The following is a 21,816-nucleotide window of genomic DNA, read 5'->3' on the forward strand; positions in this document are numbered from 1 at the left end:
ACTTTACTTTAATTATAGATTAAACTTTCCCTTTTCCTCTCGAACGTTCTTATCTTTTCCCTCTATATTCGCTTTTTAGAATATTGAATATTAAAATTAAATATAATCTGTACTATTTATACTCTTTCGCATGTTTCATTTAATCGTTATTGCGATTTATTTAGACGATGATTGTAAATTATCAGAGTTTATTGAAAAATAAACTTTATCATAATCTATATTTAATTTCTATTAATATTACATCGCTTACGATTAATTTATATCGATACAAGTTCATTAATAATTCATCGCCAATATTTGCAGATGTGCTTTTTTATAATTATATATCGACAGTAATTATGAGAACTTTTAAAACCGATATTTCGAGAAATAAAATGGCTTTATGTTCAGAAGATTGACGCATTATACGTACAAAGCGGATTGCGAATCTTAAAGCTAATAGAGAAATTATAAGTAATGAAATATCTTAGGTATATTCATTGATGAGAGAGAGGACCATATTCAAAGTCGAAATGTATGATTATGTAGTTTAAGTAATTTAAATAATAAAATTACGTTATTATCATGCTTTTAGCTCTTTTAATCTAAAAAAATTAGATATATTATTGAATTTATATTCATCAAAGCCTTAATTGTTAATTGTAAAAATGGTTTTCGTTCATTACATTTGCAGCACTTTCTCTCATGTTTTCTGTTCCATGATATTTCTATTAAATATATTTTACTTTTAACCCGTTTATTTCACTCCAGTATTACGAACTTTTTAAAATCGTAGTGTCCTCGTTAAATATAATGATGCCATTTCTGTAGACTTTTCTTTTTGTCTGACATCTTCTTTTTCTCGTACTTAATCTATTTAACCCGAACAGAAAATGATATAAAACGTGTGGATAGAAATGAATAAATTTAACATGAAAATATATTCGATGTAAAGGTTTAATGTAAAAATGCTCTTTTGCTTTTTAAATGAATAGTAATAAATTTAAATACATAAATAAAACTATAGCGTATAACATAAAGGAAAAATATTTTTCATAAAATCATGTAAAATTTGAATTTTTTACATAAATATGTTTTGTGTACTATTTTTGTGATTTTTCAACATCAAGTTTCACTTGATTTTTTCAGGTGGAAACAATAGGGGATGCTTACATGGTCGTATCAGGATTACCAGTGAGAAACGGAATGAATCACGCTAGAGAAATTGCGAGGATGAGTTTAGCCCTCAGGGATACGGTAATGACATTCAGTATTCGCCATAGACCAACCGAGCAATTAAAACTTCGTATTGGCATGCATTCTGGTGAGTCAATACTTTATTCTACATATATCTTTTTCCACTCGAGTGAAGCGAAACAAAATTAGTTTTAATGCGTTTCTATAGGCTTCATGCCAGACTCGTACTGTCGTATAGTCTGCAATTTCAGAATTTCTAATTTCAAGTTTCAAAGTATATAGATTGTGCATCATCTTATTATTGCAACTTATTATTACATATACAATTTGTTTTTCGCTAAGGAGAAAACTTTTTATATCATATTTTGTAGACTTTTCGATGTTTGATTAAAGAGAATAGCATATTCAATATGTTGAAGAATGACGTTATAAATTTCCTTTCGTGTAACGAATCGATTGCATGTAGCAAAGGTCGAATATGCAAGCTATGAATTAATATTACGAATAACACAAATTGAATAAAAAACGCGGTACAATATTTCAAAATAATTTCTAGTGGAAATTTTTCCTCAAATTTACTTTTACAGAATATCCGTTTCCATTGAAAATGATATTTGATACAAACGGAACTGATCCGGAAATGATATTGTTGGAAAATATTAGCAACCATGTGCTATTGAAAGTATGAATGATTGTATTTCTCAACTAAAGTGGTTATCATTTTCGCTTTTCTTTCCATTAAGTTTTAAATTCATGACACGATGGTCCTTAAACCATTACGTGACGAGAATCTTTATTTTCTAGATACTAATTCATCCTATTTCTACCTTCCACTAAAATTTGTCTCGGTGACACCAAATGTCACGCGTATCCGAAACGCATTCTTCAAGAACGCATAAAACTTAGATTAGTCCCGTGAGAAGAAAAGACTTAATATAATATATACATCGAGTGGTTAATCATAATTAGTAAAGTTAATTGATTTTAAATAGACTCAGAGGACAACCGTCGTTTCTGCATTATTTGAAAAGAATAATTATAACGTATTCGCGAAAGTAAGCGCTTGTTGTTGTCACATTTTTTTAATAAAGAATAGAAAATTGGCTCTTCAAGTATCAACAAATGAAAAACATTAAAGAAAAAAGCAAAAATGTTTTTAATTAAAAATTATTCTAACGATATAAAATGATACTTAAAAGATATTTTTCATAAGAAACAATCTTCTTGAAAAAAAAAATGAAAAGTATAAAAATTATACTTTTTTTAAAAACGTTCGAAAAACAAGAATTGTTTCAGATATTTTTATAACTATATTACATCATTTCCATTATCTTTTTTCGAAAAAAAAAAACGGTATAAAAATAACGTCAGTGATAAAAATAACATAAAATATATAGTGCCGTACATGTGTTTCCTTACAGGACCATGCGTGGCTGGTGTAGTAGGTCTTAAAATGCCTAGATACTGCCTGTTCGGCGATACGGTCAACACAGCATCCAGGATGGAGAGTAACGGTGAAGGTAATTAACAGCTCAGTCATTCTCAGAGAAGGAAACATTTTACGTTGGGGACGTAATGGGGAAAATGAGGAGGTAGAAAGTTATAGACACGAACGACAATTAACGGGGAGAAGTGAAGGTGTGGTGCCGAGAACAAGGTCGCCGCTTAAGGGAAAATCGGCCCACGAGTGTTACCATAGAAACCATGGTTAGCTCGTTTTAAACTATGGTGTGCAATTATAACTGTTGATTGGCTTTAATCACGTATTAACTTCCGACATTTCCTACAAACATTAATAATGTATCTCACGTATTCAAGAATTATTAGTCTAATCAAATACCACACGATGCTAGAATCGATTTTTAATTACTCATAATATCGGGTTTTAATACTTCATAGATCTAACAGGACTCGATGTGAAAATCAAATTTGCTTTCTATATCTCCTTTATAATTATCGATCGTACCTCCTCCCCTCCAGCATTTTCAAGAGCTTTTTTTCCACGGTTAACAAGGATCTCGATATCGCGGCTTGACAGAATAACACGCAATGATGAAATTGATTGTGCGCTGGATCTCGTTTACTGACATGCTTACGAGGTACGCACAAGTATGCGGTGTATCGCTTAATGTTGCGTGGGTGGTTTTTCCCTTACAAGGACTTAGTGTCGGCGGCGCTCGCGCGAGGCAAGGACGCACCGCAAGGCGCCACACGGCTGTTTATCGAGTTTTCTTCGTAACTCGTTTTGTGCGTCGCGAGAATTATATCACGCACATTAAAGTTTCCGGGTGATAGATTATCATTATCTGAAAGATTTTACGAATTTTCTTTTCGTCTCTTACTTTTTTGTCACGCCGATCATTGAATACGCGTTCGAGAGCGAAGTTCTGATATTTTAACAAACTTTCGCGAATTGTATTATTGTACGGACTGTTAAATTACAAGTACAAGCGAAATTTAGATTTTAATTTCAGTCGATCGATTAATTTTCTCGTAATCGAAATATCGAGAGGCTACAAGCAATTTCACAGGTACAAAAAGAATGAAGACAAAAGACCTTTTGAAGACTATGCAGTTTTGAAAAGCAATTAAATAATACTTCAGTCATAATCTCTTCATTCTTCTTATTGTTAACTTTACTCTCTAAAGGAAAAATAAAGAGCTTTTTAAAGATTAATTGAGAGAGAGAGAGAGAGAGAGAGAGAGAGAGAGAGAGAGAGAGAGAGAAGTCTAGAAAAGTAATTCTCAATAATATTTAATTTGTAATTTACTTTGATCTTACTTTCAATTTCAATTTCAGTAAACTTTTTAATTATTAAGATTTAATGTTAAATTTTTTAAAATTGTAACGGATAACTACTATCTTGAATATGTAAATTACTTATTTTCATGCATAAATCCAATCTAAATTAAAATTTAAAAGCAAGATCATAAAATGGTTTCTATGATATTTTTTATGTACAAAAATTGACACATAAAACTGTAAATATCACACGTTTCTAGAAAATTATTTTTGAGAAATCTTTACGATTCTCATATTTCTAATCGTTATTTGAATCTTGAATCTTAAAAGCGTGTTAGGTGAAATATTGTGCAAATCAAATGAGAAGTTTCACATTTTAAGATGTAAACGATTAAATGATTTTACTTTAATTAGAAATTTACTTACATTATTTCGCTGAGAAGCTCAACGCAATATTTTATGTAAAGCTTGACATAATTAAAGCAATACATTATCGCGAAACATATTGTATGTAATATTGCTTATCGTATATACTTATAAATATATAATTTTAAATATATGATAAATATGCGATATGTGATTTTGCATACATAAAGAGAGACTTTCAAAATTCTTAGTTTTTCTTTTAAAATAAATTCAACATAAATGATTAATTATAAAAGAAAGATAATTGAGAAATATATCCTTAAGACTCTTTAATCCGTCAATAAATTATTATTGTTAATTACTTACAAAATGTATGATTTTTATTTTCAAATAACATCGACATTTTTACTATAGAGAGATAGAAGAATGTAGAAATTGTTAATCATGTTGACAAGAAATAATATAAGATATGAAAAGAGTAATGGATGATCCGAGCGATTCATTTCTGTTAATATAAATATTTTTCATGTTCTCGACATATGTCTTACAAATTTTTATTTTAATACAAATATCTCATTTTTTATTATATCGTCAATAAGCGATCAAAATTTTATTCTTCATATGCCATATTAAAAATATATTTTCAAAATATATCAAATATTCTAATAGATACAACACTGAGAAATATAATTAATTAACTTTAAAATAATTTATATAAAGATTTTTACAATAAAAGTTTATTAAATTTCATATACTTGATACTGAAATTAAAATGCAATATTCTCATGGTGTTTTCAATTAAGTCTTCTAAAAATTTCTCCTGAATTGCTTGTAAAAAATATAAGGGATTACAGTACTTTTATTAATCCGGAAACAAATTATTTATTTAATCATTCCGTTTATCGCTTTTTATTAAATACCGTAACAGAGAAATGTCTTCCATTACGTTTTCGTTTTTATAAAAGCAAAATTAAATTTCCTATTAATTTCGTACATTTTATGATTAATATTTTGTTGCATAACTAGATATCAAAACGTATCAATAAATAATCAAACTATATACATCAAACTAATAATAGTGCGTATTAGTAGTTAAGTCTATTTTATGTTCGTACATATGCATCTTCGCAAATATAATAATTCAACACAGTTATATGCAATATTTTAGGGTGAAATATCAAATAGACATTAATATCAAATAAACACTAATTTATCAGAGCTCCGTTTCTAGGTAATAGCTTCACATATGAGCAAGATATTATATTACCTATAATATTTACAGATCTATTTTTTCATCATAAAATATAATAATAATTTGACACTCACCGATGTGATACGCAGCGGAATTATAACTCTATATTGATCTGCAAAATATAAATAATTTAAATTATAGAATCGCCAAAAATAACTAAATAATATTTCAAGAAATAATTCTTGCGCCAATTGAATTTATCATGACTCTTAAAAGATATTTAATAAAATTAAAAATTTCTAAAAAATATATAATTTCTAAAAAAAAATGCTTTTCTAAATATTAACTTTCATAAAATTTCGTAATATAACATTTTTATTTATTTCTTACACAAATTACTCAGGCATGAATGATTTAAATATTTAATTAATAACCCATTAACAATTATAATACAAATATAAACGGAGAGAATAAATCTAATTAAAGAGAAATCCTATATTCGGCCAGAGCAGTGTTAGTGTTCAAAATTTTCTGTATGAATTTATGTACATATTTTATTCTGCAAACTGCGTCATTAACAAGCAATTAAATAATTATTAATAAGCATCAATTTCTTATAAGAATCTTTTCGCAATAAATTATTCGCAAACTTAAGTTTCTCATTAACAGGTTATTAATATTTTTATAAAGATGCTTATTAGTATCAAAAATAATTAAATTGCTCGTCAATTTAATAAGTCATATTACTACTCTGGATTTGCTTTTAAGTCTGTTTTCAGTGGCTGAACTAGTGTACACTTTTGGAACTTAAAGTGAAATAGGTATATGTTTGATGTTTGTTGAAAGCGAGGAAGAGAATTCTAGTATAGTCTAGTACAGGAACAGAAAACAGACCACATAATTGCGTTCAAGACCGAAAAGGATTTCAGCGCACGGTTTGCAGAATTAGAAGATATATATATAAATTTACACAGAAATATTTATATACTAAGATCCGCTTTGACCAAATTGAGGATTTTCTCTTATTTAATTAATAACAGATTATTTCCGTACAAATAATATCAAAATACTTATATACAAGTAAAAAATTACTCACTCCTCGGTTGCGATATCTCCCTTTTCTTTTCTTCTCTGTGTCATTCCGTTACGGCATTCAATACGTATTCACTCTCGGAAGCCTGATTAATTATGCGCGAACTGATTATCAGAATACGACGATCGCGCGACACTCTGTCTGGCACTCCCGACGTTAGTCGCACGTGACAGATATTTTATTGAGACGAAAGAATAACACGAAAAGGACATGCGCGCACGAAACTACGATCCGCTCGTCGCTCGTGACGCTTTGCAATATGGCGTCGTAAACGAAGATCGCGACCGCAGCCAACTTAACACGATATTCACCGCGGCAAGTTTCAGCTGCTCTATACTTCAGAGTTGCGCGCGCGTTCCAAAATTCAACTATGTCAACTATCATTTTATCCTTGTTGGTCATCAAATATTGAATAAAGATGAAAGATACTCGAAGTTGACAGAGTCAAGTTTTGAAACGTTACTTGGCGCGCGTGTTCAATGTTTGAATAAATCATACACGTGTTCGGGATATACTCGGACTTCTCATCTTTCAATTTTTTGCTAAATATATATAATATGTAATACGAACGATTGATATACAGTGAGAACAGAAAGTATTTGTACAAGAAAATTTTTTATACAAAAAAGTCTTATTTGTAAAAAATAAACATTAATTAATAATTTTAAACGATGAATATATTCTGTTCTAACATAAACAAATGAGTTTCGCATGTATTCCTGATTTTAGAAGCTAAATTTCTCGATTGTACGAATTCTTTTTGAGCATCCAAACAACAGAATTTTTAATTTTCGTTTATTTTTCAGATGATATATTTTCTATAATTAATACACATCTTTTTAGTATCTATAATTTTAAGAAACATACAATCTATTTTATTCTTTATGAATAAATTGTCAATTACCTAGCAAGAAATGAACGTTAATTAAACGTCGAATCGACGTCGAATTGGTGTTGAAATCATTGTATCGATATCGATTCGACATCAATTTAATGACTCATTTCTTGCTGGACGATATTTACTTTTTAAAAATAAAGTTTTTTTAAAAAATATTTTCTCTGCGTAAATACTTTTTGCACTCACTGTATATATTACGGCTTTCCAATATTAGAATTCAGTCAGAGTCTCATCATTCTTACGCCCTCGATAATAATTACATTTGAAATCGGCAAAGTAATCATTGTCTCATGAATTTATGATTCGAATTTCTTATCGTTTCAAATTCCATCTCGGAATTGAATGTGCACTTTGATAAATAGTCGTCACTTTAATACATTTATGAGATTTTAATCGCGGTAATTAATTAATCACGCACACTGAAAATGCTGTCTGTGAGAAAAGGCTCGATCGATTTTTTTTTTTCCTACTACTTGTTGAAACCGCGTTTCGAGAAATAACCTAAGAATCGCATTCTTGAAAAATCTCACATTTGAGAATGTACGAAAATATTATTATATACATATTATTATATTACACATTTTCTTAGTATTTTTATAGAAAAGAAATGCCAACTTGCTATATAGCCTTTTTCGAAAAAGCAAGTTGATTATTTGTAGTTGTTTTAACATCAAAATGACATGAAAAATTTTCATATTAAAATGCCGTCTCTAATGTTATTTTCACATCAAAATGACAATGTCAGCTTGTTACCTGGGAATAATATTACGGCACAGAGCAACCATTGCTTACTAACTCGAGTTTGACAAACACAACAGCACGCTATACGTTGATCCGAATTATCCGAAGCCAAACGGCACATATTAATTTGCTACGAAATATATAACGCAGATATTGCTTGTGCGCTAAATGTTTCTATCTCTCTATTGTCTTGTTAAGTGAGATAAAGAACAAATAAAAGAGAATAGACGCTAAACTCTGTCTAGATTGGCTAGCTCGAGTACCCATTTTTTTTATTTTTTCTTTATCTCACTCGGCGAAAGATGAGAAAGAGATAAGGATGCAGACACAATAGAAGAAATAAGGAATTAGGGATAAGGAAAATAATTTCAATCTGTCAGAAACCGTATAGGGTAACTCTGACAAATACGCCATGCTGGGATTTACACCGCAGAAGTCAGAAAAAATAGAAGAAGTAGAGGTAATTTTCTCGCAACTACTCTGTTACATGCCATTACGTTATACTAGTATTGTGTTATGATTTCAGCTTTTTACTGTTAATATTAATGAAATTATTGTGAGTTGAATCGACTTGTCACTGTAATAAGTAACGCCATAAATTATAATCTACTAAAATGATAACTAATCTATAAAATGATTACTGTAGGGCGTGTAGAAGACTTAATGGTTATTTCGTGATACATACGTGTAGTGGAATAGTAAAGCATGTTGTGAAACAAAATACAAATGCTTTGTTTTCGTATTCTTTGTTTAGTTTGTTGTCTTACATATTCCATCTGTTTGAGATATGTGGCATTTTTAGCGGACGGGATTTATACCCAAAGCATACAAAGTGCGCAGATAGATTATTCATAAGAAAGTCCGCTGAAGATCCTTGAAGGCTAACTTTAATAAGTATTTTAATTAGATTTGTATGGAGATATAAATTTAGCCTCCCCCCCCTCTCCACTGACTAAAATTTTGGGTGGAAACTTTAGCTTACGAGCCAAATATTGAACAGACATGATCTAACCATTTAGCGCATAATAAAATAACACCGAATGTTCTGTTTCTCGTATTTCAAGTTAATTATTAACCGAAGCGATCGATATATCCACTTTTGAGTTATTCTATAACATTTAACAATTCGCGTATTACATCGCGCTTTCGATTTCAAGAAATCGTCAAACTATAGGTTTATTTTTTATTGCTGCACTTTCTGAACTGATACACACAGTGCAATAAGTTGAAGTGAAACAAATATACATTCAACTTATTGCACCGGGTCAGAGTGCAGCAATAAAAAACAGACCTTATGTCGCGATGAAATAATATTGCGATAAAGTAATAATTTGTAATTTTCCCTATTGTTTTAATTCGCAAGATTTTTAAAAGCGTGAGACATTTGCAACGATAGATAATAAAATTGTTGCAACAATATACATACATACGAATTTCCATTCTCAAGAGAGTTAATCGTTCGTGCGAATAAACGCAATTAATTATAATCATAAAGAAGTGTCTTTCAATAGACATTTATTATGATCGCATCTTGAAAAGTAATGCGTACTTACTACTTATTCGGCGGCACGCGTCTTATCAACCGGAGTCTCGGCGTGCAAATACACAGTGATAGCGCGGCAACATTGTTTACGTACGGCGCCACGCTGTATGTCGCAGAAAACAAACACAGCTAGGAACACATACTAGGAATCGAGGGCCGGTTAAATTATTCAACGTCAATTGAATTCCTTGAAATATTCAACGTATTATAAAATACAAACACGTCTAATCTCTCTTCTCTTTATTTTAAATTGATTTTATTAAACGGATTATTGTATATTTTATTTTTTATTTTTGTTTTTACGAATGTATTGTTCTTTACGTCGCTTAGAATGATGATAATTCCATTTATTGTTTTTTTTTTAATCTTAATCCTACGAATATATATATATATATCATAATTCAATTACGAGTAATATGCATGGATATAAGTATACATTACTAATATCCAACAAACTTTGACTGTTACACATAAATTATTCAATTCGTTTTCATAATAAAAGTTTTAATAATTGGTCAATTACTCTATTTGAAAAGAACGATTAAATCAAATTTTTATTTAAAAAATAAGATTTATTTCTGTTACATAAAAAATATAAAAAAAATAAAAGTGTTAATAAAAATTTATTTAATAAAGAAAACAAAAATTTGTTTAACAAAGGACATTTTTACTAACTTCTCTAACAAAAATGAACTTTTCCGAATGGAATATTATTTAAATTCCTGAAAATTTGGAATTTCGCTTCAAACATTTTTGTGCAGTTAAAGCTTCAGACTTAATCAAATTTTATTGGACGTTAATTTGATCGATTATATACGGCAACGCATGCTATTCAAGAGCAATATATCTTTATTGAATGTCGCTGCATACGCATAGTTAATTAATGTCTCATTAACAGAGAATATTTATTATATGAAATAATTAGTATATTATGTAAAGTAATTAATCGTCTCCGATGATACTGTATAACTGATTTAAAATGAAGGACTAGTAGCTATTGATTCTCAAGCAGCCTCATTGTACTCTCTTTTCTTGTAGGAAACGCAATCAAGTTCCTCGAGAAATAGAGCAGATCATACGAAAATTGCGAATATCGGATTAGCATATTTGCGATCGCTCGTTCTGGCCGTCGGCCGTGCTGTAATCGAACTTGCACATCTAGTCGACGACGGAAGTTCTGATCAGTACGCAGTAACTTTATTATCGGCTTAAATCCCATTAAAAGTTGCCCTGTACTACCGGTTCAAGAAGATGTGATAGCGCCGATTTATTCGCATTTAGTTTAGATTACGCGAATTTTCAATGCTGTAAATCGATTTGTACCTCATTACATCTTTCAACGGCATTTCAGCATAATTGTTAAACGTTTAAAAATGTTTAATCGTGTTTCTTATATGTCTTCTTTTTCTGTTAGAACTGAAGCGTATATTTGAAAAATTGTACAAGTCGTTTTACGCTTTTGAGAATAAATGAAAAATTAGTTTATCATTGCAACTCACCTCGATGAACAGTCAGATTAAATCACTTTTCAGCACATTTATTACATAATTCATATAAAAATTTATAAAACATTTTCTTTAAAAGTATTATACTTTATTTTTAAATTACACAATTATATTAAAATAAATTATGTTTATTTAAATACAATAGATTTAGCTTTATACTTTTTGAATAATTTATGAATGTGTTTCATATAAGTCCTCCGATGAAAGGACAGAAAATCAACAGGGTCGAGTTATCAAGGTCTCCAATTCATCTTGTTTGACACAAAAAAGGTCGCAAGCGGTTCACCGAAAAGAATTTGTCTCTTGCGAATTTCATTGAACCTATGTCAAACGTGCATATCCTCGTGGTGACAGAAAGAAGTTAATTGGAAGTCAAGATACGAAGTTTATAAGTCAAAAAGATTTAAATTCTCTAGTTCTCCTCATGCGATGCCTTGACGCTGCTCGTCGAAGCATCAAAATAAATCGAGTCATTTCTGTAAAGGTCACGTCAGATCGCGAAATTCATGGAAATCATACGATAACAACTCAGTGTTGCATAATTATTAATGCAGTTTTTCAGAGAGTAATTTATTGCGCTTTTCTCGATTACCTTGTGTAATGAGATAAGAAGTATTTCTATCTATCTAATGGGCCATTATTGCGTACCGCAAAATTGCAATGTTTTTGCCGTTTGGAATTTGAATTAACGTTGCTTCTGGTAAAATAAATATGTATTTCGTCCCACACACTGTGTGTTAAAATTCAATTTACGTTTAAACAGAGAACAAAAATAGAAGCAAATCAAAAATTAAAAAGAAATCTTACATCCATATTTTTTTCTAAAACTTTTCTCCTCCAAGAAAAAGTTCTTAACTTTTTATTACCCGAAGATCATTAAGTTTTCTTAAAGTTTTTAATATGAAACAAAAAAACGAAACAGAAGCGAATATCTGCCAGATTCTAGCATTAAAATATGCATTTTAAATGTCCTGTAATTTAGTTGTAATTTAAAAGATAGAAGATAATAAAAGAACAATCGTGCAGATAACAAAAGTACATAAAGTTCAATACATCAAATATATCATTGTGCGCCGCGATACACACACACATACATACACAATGTGTGTGTTAAAATTACATTTGGTCTTTAAAGTGCACTATCATCAGAAGCGACTGGTTCAAAGCGAGCTTATTCGTGTGAAGCACAATTACTTGAAAAAGCTCTTCTGCGTAAATTTCAGTCCAACCATTTTTTTTAATTTTTGTTTCTCATGTTCGCTAGTTGTTAAATGTCACATTTCAATATTTAAAACGGTTTACGGAAAAAGGTACAATATATTCTCTCTTGTTGAAATTAATTTAATGAAATTAAAACAATACTAAAATCTGATACATTATTTTTAGAGGAATAAATTTATGAAATAAATAAATCAATAAATGCTTAAAAAAAATTTTCTACCAAAAAATAATACATGTATGTGTTGTGTGTATTATGTTTGAAATAACTAACTTTAAAAGGTAATCACTCGAGATGTTATTTTATGTATACTTTTTATACACTTCGCATATAGAATAAATCCGATAAACGTCATTCAAAGGCATTAAAATTTATCGTGATAGTTATGTAAAGGCTTAATGTACGAGAAAGGCTTAATGTTTATAAGCGAAGCAATTATATGGTTTGGTATTATTCTTTAATTGGTCATTTTACGTGATATAACTTAATTACGTAATATATCTAATTATTCTGAATTAGCGCTGTGAGAGGATTACAGGACGCGCGTAAAACAAGTCGTTTTCCTTTTTCTGCGACAGCTTTGAAGATTCATGTCAGTCCAAAGACGAAGGAAATCCTAGATACATTTGGCACATTCGAACTCGTCTGCAGAGGAGAAGTTATATTGAAGGTAAGTTCTTGATAAATGCGATTTTTCCTCAATTTGAAATATGTTTCTGTTTACTTCTCTTTTTATCGAACCCAGTTGTTGCTTTCTTCTTTGAGAGCGAAAAGACTAAGAATCCGTATAAGTTTGTATTGTGTGAAACTGTCAAGTGATTTTTTATGTGGCGGATGTTAGCGAAGAGAATGATCATTGCGCGATTTAGTTGCGATCTCGTTTTGCAGATTACGGTAATGCAAATCTTTTTATTCTCGTGCACCCTTGTACAGTTTTTTGCAAGTTAATCTTCATATTCGCAATTTAACGGAGGATTTTATTTACACTTACGAAGCAAAACGTGCAATAATTCCATTGCAATAATTCAGAGTTATTTATGATGCTTATATTTATTTAAAGTATCTCTAATTTATTTTTATATTATACCAGGAGTGGCCAAACTTTTTATCTGGTGTGTTATTATGGAACTCTTTCGAGATTTTTGGTGTGTCATTCTACTACAGAATTAAGAAAAAAACTTAATACTCATAAAAAACATAACACTTAATTTCTTCTTTTAAAAGCAAAAAGACTTCTTTTATTTAACAAAATTATTTTCTCTTATTATTTTCTATTTTGTTTTATATTTTTTTTTATAATTTTGTTTAAATAGTTTATAGGATTATTTTATCGCGCTATTTTTTGGTTTTCAAAATTTTTTTCTAACAGCGTGTTTCTTTAGAGGTGCTATTGAAAATATCTTTGTGTGCCGTTGGTTACCTCCTGCTATAATAAAGATGAATACATTTAAAATACAAATTTATAGAATATGAGTTTTTCACACCGTGTTACAATTTTTATTAGAACGGTGTTAATGAATGAGATCTCTCTCTCCAATTTTATTCTAACGCTTTACGTTTTATAAAATATTTATATAATAAATATGTATATAAATATTTATATTTTATAAAACATTTATGCAGATTTTACCGGATGTTACCGGTTTCAGTTTTTAAACGCGTAACGCAACGGTCCTTCAACAAGGGGGGCTCGACTTTCTCAACTTCGACAAATCACATTTACACCTCCGGGAGGACCGTGAATTGTAAATTGCAGTTATATCCGGCGGTTAGCTTCTATATGCGCACCTCTCTCGTTTACATATTCAGAGGTGCTCTACCATAACCGAGTGCGTTATGTTCTCTTGCTTAATACACATGCATCATGTGCATCACGTCGCCCGTTGTCCACAGGTGCGATCTGTCTCCGTTTTCCCAGAAGAGAACAATTAACGCTGGCGGCAATCAATTTCGGCGTCGCATTGTCGAAATTATAGTAGTTCGTCCAGTGTGTCACTATTGTCCATGTGATAAAGCGGATAACACGATGGGGACGCGCGCCGTAGTTCCGAGATCGCAATTCCGATATCACGGGGATCATCAATATCTCAAGTGAACGGCAATAATAAGCGACCGCTATTATAGATGTCCTATTTATTTGTGTGATTCGATCGATTCGCCTCGAACGCACAGTCGTAAACATCGTTGACTTGTTGGTCGATTAAGTACACCTTCTCGAATGATGGACGAAGGCGTCCACGGAGTGATTGGATCGTTTACCGTACAATTCGGGTCAAAGTTCAGCGGTCGCGAGTAAGCTCGAACGGGCGCGCGTGCATTTGCTGGCATTCGCGTAACTTTGCGGCGGTATGCAATTAATTAGTAAGATAGCGCCAGTGGAAATACGCACGGCAATTCGCGCATAGTTAATAGTAATGGGGCTACCGACCGGGAATTAAAACTCAAGTACTTCGTATATCACTCGGCTATTGTACACGCTACCGCTTATTTGAATATTTCACGAACGGGCCGGAGTTAAACGCATTCGCAGATCGCTATCGCGTAACAAAGCGATATAATAGCTTCGCCTTTGTTATTGAATCCCACCGCACAGGACGACCTTAATTAAATCTCTGGAGCTACGTACCTATACGTACATTGCGTTAACTTTGATTCTTAATTACCATCTACCGTAACTAACTATGAACAACATGATTTTGTTAGCACAACTAATCGCTTCCCGTCTCTATGAATAAATTATCCCGTACATTGTTTGTAACAAATATTTAAGAGCTGTATTAATTATATAAGTTCTTATATATGTAGGTCAGCTTTAATAAATAAACTGGGAATGTTATATTAAAAGAATATATACTTTGAATGAAATTTTATAAAATATTAATGTTAATTGATTTAATATTATAAAATATTAAATTTTATCGGATGTTATAGTGAATATTAATCACTTTAGCTTGAAATAATCTTCCATTTGCGCCAATGTTCGCAGGGTAAAGGTCCGATGACTACTTATTGGTTGATGGGCGAAAAACCGACAAATAACAATGTGCAACAGGCAAATCCCACAACGACCGTCGGCCAAATATCGATTCTTCAGGATCAGCCTCCTATCACCACGCAAATTCAAACGACGCAGACGAAGCAACAGGAGCAGCGGGCGCTCTCGTCCGTCAACCAGCAAAACAAATTTCAGGGTCAATCGGACCAGCCGTACCCGACTCAGCAATCGATTCAGTCGAGGAGTCAGGAGCCACGACAGCAGGGACATCCGGGTCAGCAGAGACCGCAGGAATTGCAGCACCAGGGTTTAATGGCCACCCAATCGCGATGCCAAGCGGTTCAGACCAATCCGTCGTCGACCATGAACCAGATTCAGGGTCAAAGGTCCGCAACGGTTAATCCTGCTTGCGTAACTGAAAACGGCGCGCCCAAATCGGTGGTCGCATCGCGTACCGTCGCCATGACGCCGAGCAACTCCTCGCCGTCCCGCAATCGCACGAGTGGACCGCCGAGCGCAAACAACTCCATGCACCAGGTATATCCGACGGCCGAGAGCATGCCCAATCACACTGAGAGCGGTCCCAATGCGCCGCTCCTGTTACCTGCTGGCGCGGTCCCCAGAGTCTAGTTCCCCTAAGATGTGCTTTCTTGGCGATGTTTATCTTGCCAGCTATCGAAGTCCGCGAAGGATGTCGTGAGAAAACAATCGATGATCGTGGTCAAAACTGAAGCGAGAGAGAAATGGACGATGGGAACGGAGGACGCGTAAGTGGAGGATTTGTTCATCGTTCTGATCTATTAAAGCTTCTAAAATTCAGATTCTTCATTTCGGAAGTAATCAAAGTGATTTGTGAACATATCCTGGCATCAATTGTCTTCTATCAGATTTACGACAAAGGTGCTTCTCTTGAATTAATTAACATTAGTTTCATGACTGTTTCTTGATTTCTAGAAAGTCCACGTTAAATTAGGATTCTAGTAATCAGCTAGTGAAAGATTTGCTTTTTTGGTACCATAAGTACTGATTATGTTATTAGCATTGCGATAGGTATACGTATAATTGACAAGGCGGGACCGACTCCATGCTGAAAGTGATCTCTTTCTACTAAGGTATTATGGAACCAACCGATTAATGCAATTTTTAGAATAAATATGAGTATCGCGTGAGCTAATCGTGCGATATGGATTAACAATGAGGATCGGATTGAACGATCCGAGCCTAAAAGAAGACAGGAAAGGAAACAATTAATTATAGAGAGATACACGACCGGCGATGTACTTTTGCCAAGATAGTTAGTCTTCTGTATATGGACACAGTATTACACCGGTCGTGCGTGTGTGCATTTTATTTATTCGTACCAAAGTGAAGAACATTTACGTTTCCCGTTTACGCGCGTATGTCCTCATACAATTCATTGCGACGACACGTAAAATGCAATGGGCTTACAATTAGCTTAGCGGCAAGTTTTCCAAAGTTAACCGCAGCCAATACCTGATTCCCGCCAAGCCTTACGCGCCGAATTAATTATGATCCGATCGCGAATACAAGCGAATTTAGATTCTCTCCCTTTGCGAGGATTTTAGGATCCATTTTATCGAAAACCGACCGCGATTGACTAAATCATTCTCCCTATAATCGTAATTACTAAGAAGAAGAAAGAAGTAATAAAGTCAAATCGAGATTGATCGTAAGGGATAGAACGATACATTTTCTCAAACACACTCTGTATAGAAATATTTGCGTAAGCTTCTTCCAATATAAAGTTTTTATTAAATATATTTTTCCTTCCAAACTTGTCTACGGAATCGCAAATACATATAAGCAACACAAAAGACATAGCTCGGCCACAGTGTTTATCGTCGCATGTTCGACATGACAAATATTATCGTTCGCAACGCGTCGTGAGACGCGCGCAAACACAAAATTCTGTACCTACACGTGTAAGGATGTTATATAAATACAAAAAGGAGAAAAAAGATATATATGTATACGCAAGTACATGTATATGTTATGAGATTAGATTATATACATATATATACATATATATATATGGCTGCAAAAGAAAAGTTACCGTAGCTAACGTCAATGTTTAGAGCCAGTTGCGAACAGAGGCTGGGCCTCTCGCGAAAGAAGTCTGTGACGTGTCTGAGAAATTAATACCGATTGCGAGTGCATATATCTGCGAATGCCCACATATACATGTATTCGCACACGTATACATGCATACACAAGACAGGTATGTGCACGTGCGGTCGCAATTGCATACCCGTGTTTAATGTATGGACGAAACGGTGCAGGTGGCTGATACTCCGTGGTCGCTCTGTTGTAAACGGTGGTGTGGCGACAGGAGGGGTGTGACGCATCGTGAAGAGTGAAATTCTATCTGTGTCAATCTCTCTTTCAACGATGTACCAATGAATATTCCGAAAATAAAGTTTAGTCGTTTTCAAGACTGCCTAACCGTTACCTCGGGCGTCCGATCGAGTGGTCATTATTAATGAACTCGTTTCAATGTGTCGCATCGCTGGCGAGAGCCGGAAGGATCGTTTCATCAGTGGAATACATGTCTTACGTAAGTGCAAAAGGTTCGAAATGTATAAAAGTAGAAAAATCTTTGGCAAACGTGAGGACGTGGCTACGTGACTCTCAAAACACGGCGTTTGCGAATATCCAATCGAGGTAAGAGTTCACGCGGGTATATATCCCCGGATATCCGGGATCACCGCAGCGAATCCCCCAGGATACTATCCCGATGTTGACCCACCTGCCGTTGGCGAGCTGATGCAGCAACGGACCGCCCGAGTCACCCTGAAAAAAGAGATGATTCGTCGAATCTGGTAATACAATTAAAGTTGGCCTGTCCTTCTCTCGACGTCTCTTAAAATATTAACGGATTTCAGTCAGGAAGACGGCATTCATTATGAAATGAAGTCTTTCTAGCTAATTCCTGCGCACTTAGCACGACATCACATCCCTCGACACTTGTCTGGAATAAATAAATAAATTATTATCTTACTTGACAAGCGTCGCGACCCCCCTCGTAAGCGCCGGCGCACAGAGTAGTGTTCGGAATCAGTTGCGTGAAGCTGCGAATGCATTTTTCTTGGGGCCATACCGGTACCTTAGTTTCCAGCAGTATCGTGCTAGCAGGTCCTCCGTAGTATTGCGTGCCCCAACCTAATAAAATGTTAACACTTTTCAGATTGTAGAAACAGTTTGTACTTTTTAATTTCTTTTGCCCATTCCGCCGTTGCAGAAATATGTCAGGAAAACTACTCAGTAGACACTAAAAGTAACATAACATCAATGCTACATTTCGTACTCAACAATATAATGTATAAATATAACATATCATGAGTTACAACAATTGATGAGTTTACACAACAGTTTGCTCAATGCAGAATTATAATATTTTTAGTTGATGAATAATTGTTTCACGGTTTAGACTCACTATATTTAAAATGATATTCTTGATAAAGTAATAACAGATAACAGCTAATAATATAAATAAATTTTGCTTACTAAACGTTGAAAAATTAAATATATTGAAATTTTGTATAAAATGCGTAATATGTTTCTTCATCAACTTTTGGCTGTTAAAAAAACATCTGCAGATGTGCAAATGATAGACTTAAAGAAAATTAACAAATCATTTTGTTATTAATTTTCGGCTTAAAAATAACATATCTATTTGTTACTGACCCGTAACGATAGCGTCTTTATTTTCGAACGATTGCTGAACAGGCGGGAGGCAGATGGGCCAGATATAGCTGTTAAACACAGTGGGTCGATGGATCTTAATGATAGCAATGTCGTTCTCGTATGTGTTCAATTCGAAGTCCCTGTGTATTCGTATCTCCGACACCATAAAATCCAACGCTCGCGTCTCGTCGACCTTAGTGAAATCATATTCGCCGAGTCTCACCGTAATGTAGTGCGGATCGTACCTATAAAGATGTGACGACGCAACAAAGGATAACTGTAACTTACTCTCATGAATCCTAACTGTTTATTTCACGGTTACAAAAGCAGAGTATATATCGCACATTAACGTTTCTGAGGATAATAGCAAGAAAATGTGTCAGCGCGCCGAAATAGTACAAAGTTTAAGCACAATCGCCGTCAACCATGACCGCAAAAACATAAATGTCTGAAATACCGACCAGATCGTAATCTTTGCTCGTAAATTCTGAGATACGAAGACATACGCATCTATCCTGAAGTAAATATTATATGCAAATATTTCTTTCTTTATTGCAACCACTTGACGCGATTCTTTTTTTTAATACAGTCGCAACCAATTCTCTGCACTATTTAAGCTTATAGAGCGCAACACGAATTTAGTTTTGCTGATTTACAAACATATATGAAAAAAATTATGACGGAGATAATGAAGAATTCTTTTTTAATATCTTGTAATAAAAAAATAGTTGGAAACTATTATTAATTAGCATTTAATGTTGAGATAATCCTCTGTCGGATGTTGGACTTTAAAGGCATAGTCGATTTTTTAAATTATGATTTTCGATAAATAAATTTAAATCTATAATATAAATAAAATACAATCTTACTTTTATGATAATAAAAACTTGTTAAAGCTTTTACAAGTACGTAACAATTTTTTCTAATTTTTATACAGTCCGGAATAATATTAAAATCGAAGTTTGAAGACCTAGAAAGAATAAAACTTTTATGTTAGCCGACGAAAAGTTAAGATTTTTTTATTTCATAAAGACTATTAAAAACCTTGATGAATATTTATATAATAATTTACCTATAAACGCAGTGTGCGGCTGTAAGTATGTGTCTATCAGTGATTAATACACCCCCGCAATACTGAGTCGCTTCTTGTCTGGTAAGGAGAAGAGCCGCCATCCATGGCCACTCTTTAGTGTCAGCCGGTTGGTCTCCCGTGATTCTGGTTTTCATTATCGTGGTTGTGCCACACCCTCTGGGTCTTCGTGGCTTCCTTGTCTCTTGCTTGACCGATATCTCGTCTTTTCGCAAATTTGCATCGCTTGTCTTGTTGGCAGGTAACCCATTCTCGTCCTCATTTCCTTGAGTTTCATCCCACTCTTCCTCGTCGTCCTCGTCGAGACCTGCGAGAGAAGAATTTGAAGTACGTATACACGTGGTACTCTCGCTTAAACGGACACTGATACCACGAGTATCGCGATAGACATTGATAGATATTGTTTGTCATGAAAGTGCACGTGTAAAGCACTTTCATCGAGATGCGTTAAGTTGATGAAACCGTTTATGTGCATATTTATCGTAAATCTTACATAAATAAATAAAAATGTATCGTACAATTATAACAATTTTAAACAGATTTATTTTTCAATCGTTGTTATAACAAAAATACATTTATAATATCTACACAATTTAATTAATAATATAATTTAAAAAATTATATTATATTTTCAAACAAATAATTAAAATTTATACAAACTCGCTATCGCTGGTAATTTGCTGGCTAAATCATCGTCAAACGTATTTTTCGATCGAGCTGTCATGACATCATCAGGACAGCACATACCTATGTACCTGCAACGAGGAAAACATTAATAATGAAACTGTTGATGCATAAAATACAATGTTAGCTTACGTTTGTTCAATTATGCACATATAATCCATAAATCGCCCAGCGTTTGAACTTTTGAGGAACTCTTTTGATAGAATGCATCCACTGAAATGTTTGCAATGGCCTTTTCGATTACCTGGCGCAACACAAGCTTGATATATTGATTTCTAGAAAAGAAAATTAATTTTTATTGCACGTTCTTATTTTAAATAATGTTTGAATTTGTAGATAATGCTTAGAATAACGCACCTGTGTATTTAATTTTGTAGTACCTGGCACGAAAAATCGTTTATTGCGAAGGAGAGGATGGGAAATGTTTCCCGGAAATTGAAATAATTCCGTATGTTGAAGGCGTGTTACCCATTTCTGATTCTCGATCGCTACCGGATTTAAGAAATATGGTGTATCACATGTATTGACGAACATGATATGCGTGTTCCATACGTGTTCGTGAACGCATACATGTGATACGTATCGAAATTTAATGAGGACCATAGAAGGTTAGAGCGTCTGAGTGATACATTATCGGTACTATACATGATTTCGCTATTTCCGTTAAAAGAATACGCCTTGTTGGACTTTTAAAACCAAAAATAAATCACATTCTGTTCTTTTAACGCGATTTATTACACTTGATGCATTTGTATGTAATATACGAGTATACTTTGAAAAATATTACGGTCAGAAGTCCGCAATTCGATGTCTCGACGAAATCTCTCTCTCTCTCTCTCTCTCTCTCTCTCTCTATATATATATAT

At 33.1% G+C, this 21,816-nt stretch overlaps 2 protein-coding genes across 6 annotated transcripts in view; one reads left to right on the forward strand and one right to left on the reverse strand.

Annotated features, from left to right (window-relative positions):
• Window positions 1-16,142, forward strand: part of LOC108752303 (atrial natriuretic peptide receptor 1-like) — a 112,265-nt gene extending 96,123 nt beyond the window's left edge. For all 3 annotated transcript variants that reach the window (XM_018493043.1, XM_018493041.1, XM_018493042.1), the window contains 4 exons: window positions 1,129-1,303; window positions 2,598-2,696; window positions 13,055-13,146; window positions 15,463-16,142. In XM_018493043.1, the coding sequence (XP_018348545.1) occupies window positions 1,129-1,303; window positions 2,598-2,696; window positions 13,055-13,146; window positions 15,463-16,101 (1,005 nt within the window). In that variant the 3' untranslated portion in view covers window positions 16,102-16,142. The remainder of the gene's footprint in view (window positions 1-1,128; window positions 1,304-2,597; window positions 2,697-13,054; window positions 13,147-15,462) is intronic.
• A 1,971-nt stretch (window positions 16,143-18,113) lies between these two features.
• Window positions 18,114-21,816, reverse strand: part of LOC108752304 (proclotting enzyme-like) — a 4,225-nt gene continuing 522 nt past the window's right edge. The window contains exons 2-8 of one of the 3 annotated variants that reach the window (XM_018493047.1): window positions 21,308-21,438; window positions 21,083-21,225; window positions 20,927-21,021; window positions 20,249-20,573; window positions 19,177-19,421; window positions 18,491-18,651; window positions 18,114-18,282 (exon numbers count right to left, since the gene is read on the reverse strand). In XM_018493047.1, coding sequence (XP_018348549.1) covers window positions 18,121-18,282; window positions 18,491-18,651; window positions 19,177-19,421; window positions 20,249-20,573; window positions 20,927-21,021; window positions 21,083-21,225; window positions 21,308-21,438 — 1,262 coding nt within the window. In that variant the 3' untranslated portion in view covers window positions 18,114-18,120. Of the gene's footprint in view, window positions 18,283-18,490; window positions 18,655-19,176; window positions 19,422-20,248; window positions 20,574-20,926; window positions 21,022-21,082; window positions 21,226-21,307; window positions 21,448-21,816 lie in introns of all 3 variants that reach the window. The other 2 variants (XM_018493046.1, XM_018493045.1) reach the window with 2 other exon arrangements.

The sequence above is a fragment of the Trachymyrmex septentrionalis genome, unplaced genomic scaffold (assembly GCF_001594115.1).
Source record: "Trachymyrmex septentrionalis isolate Tsep2-gDNA-1 unplaced genomic scaffold, Tsep1.0 scaffold6, whole genome shotgun sequence".
In the NCBI taxonomy this organism is placed as follows: Eukaryota; Metazoa; Arthropoda; class Insecta; order Hymenoptera; family Formicidae; genus Trachymyrmex; species Trachymyrmex septentrionalis.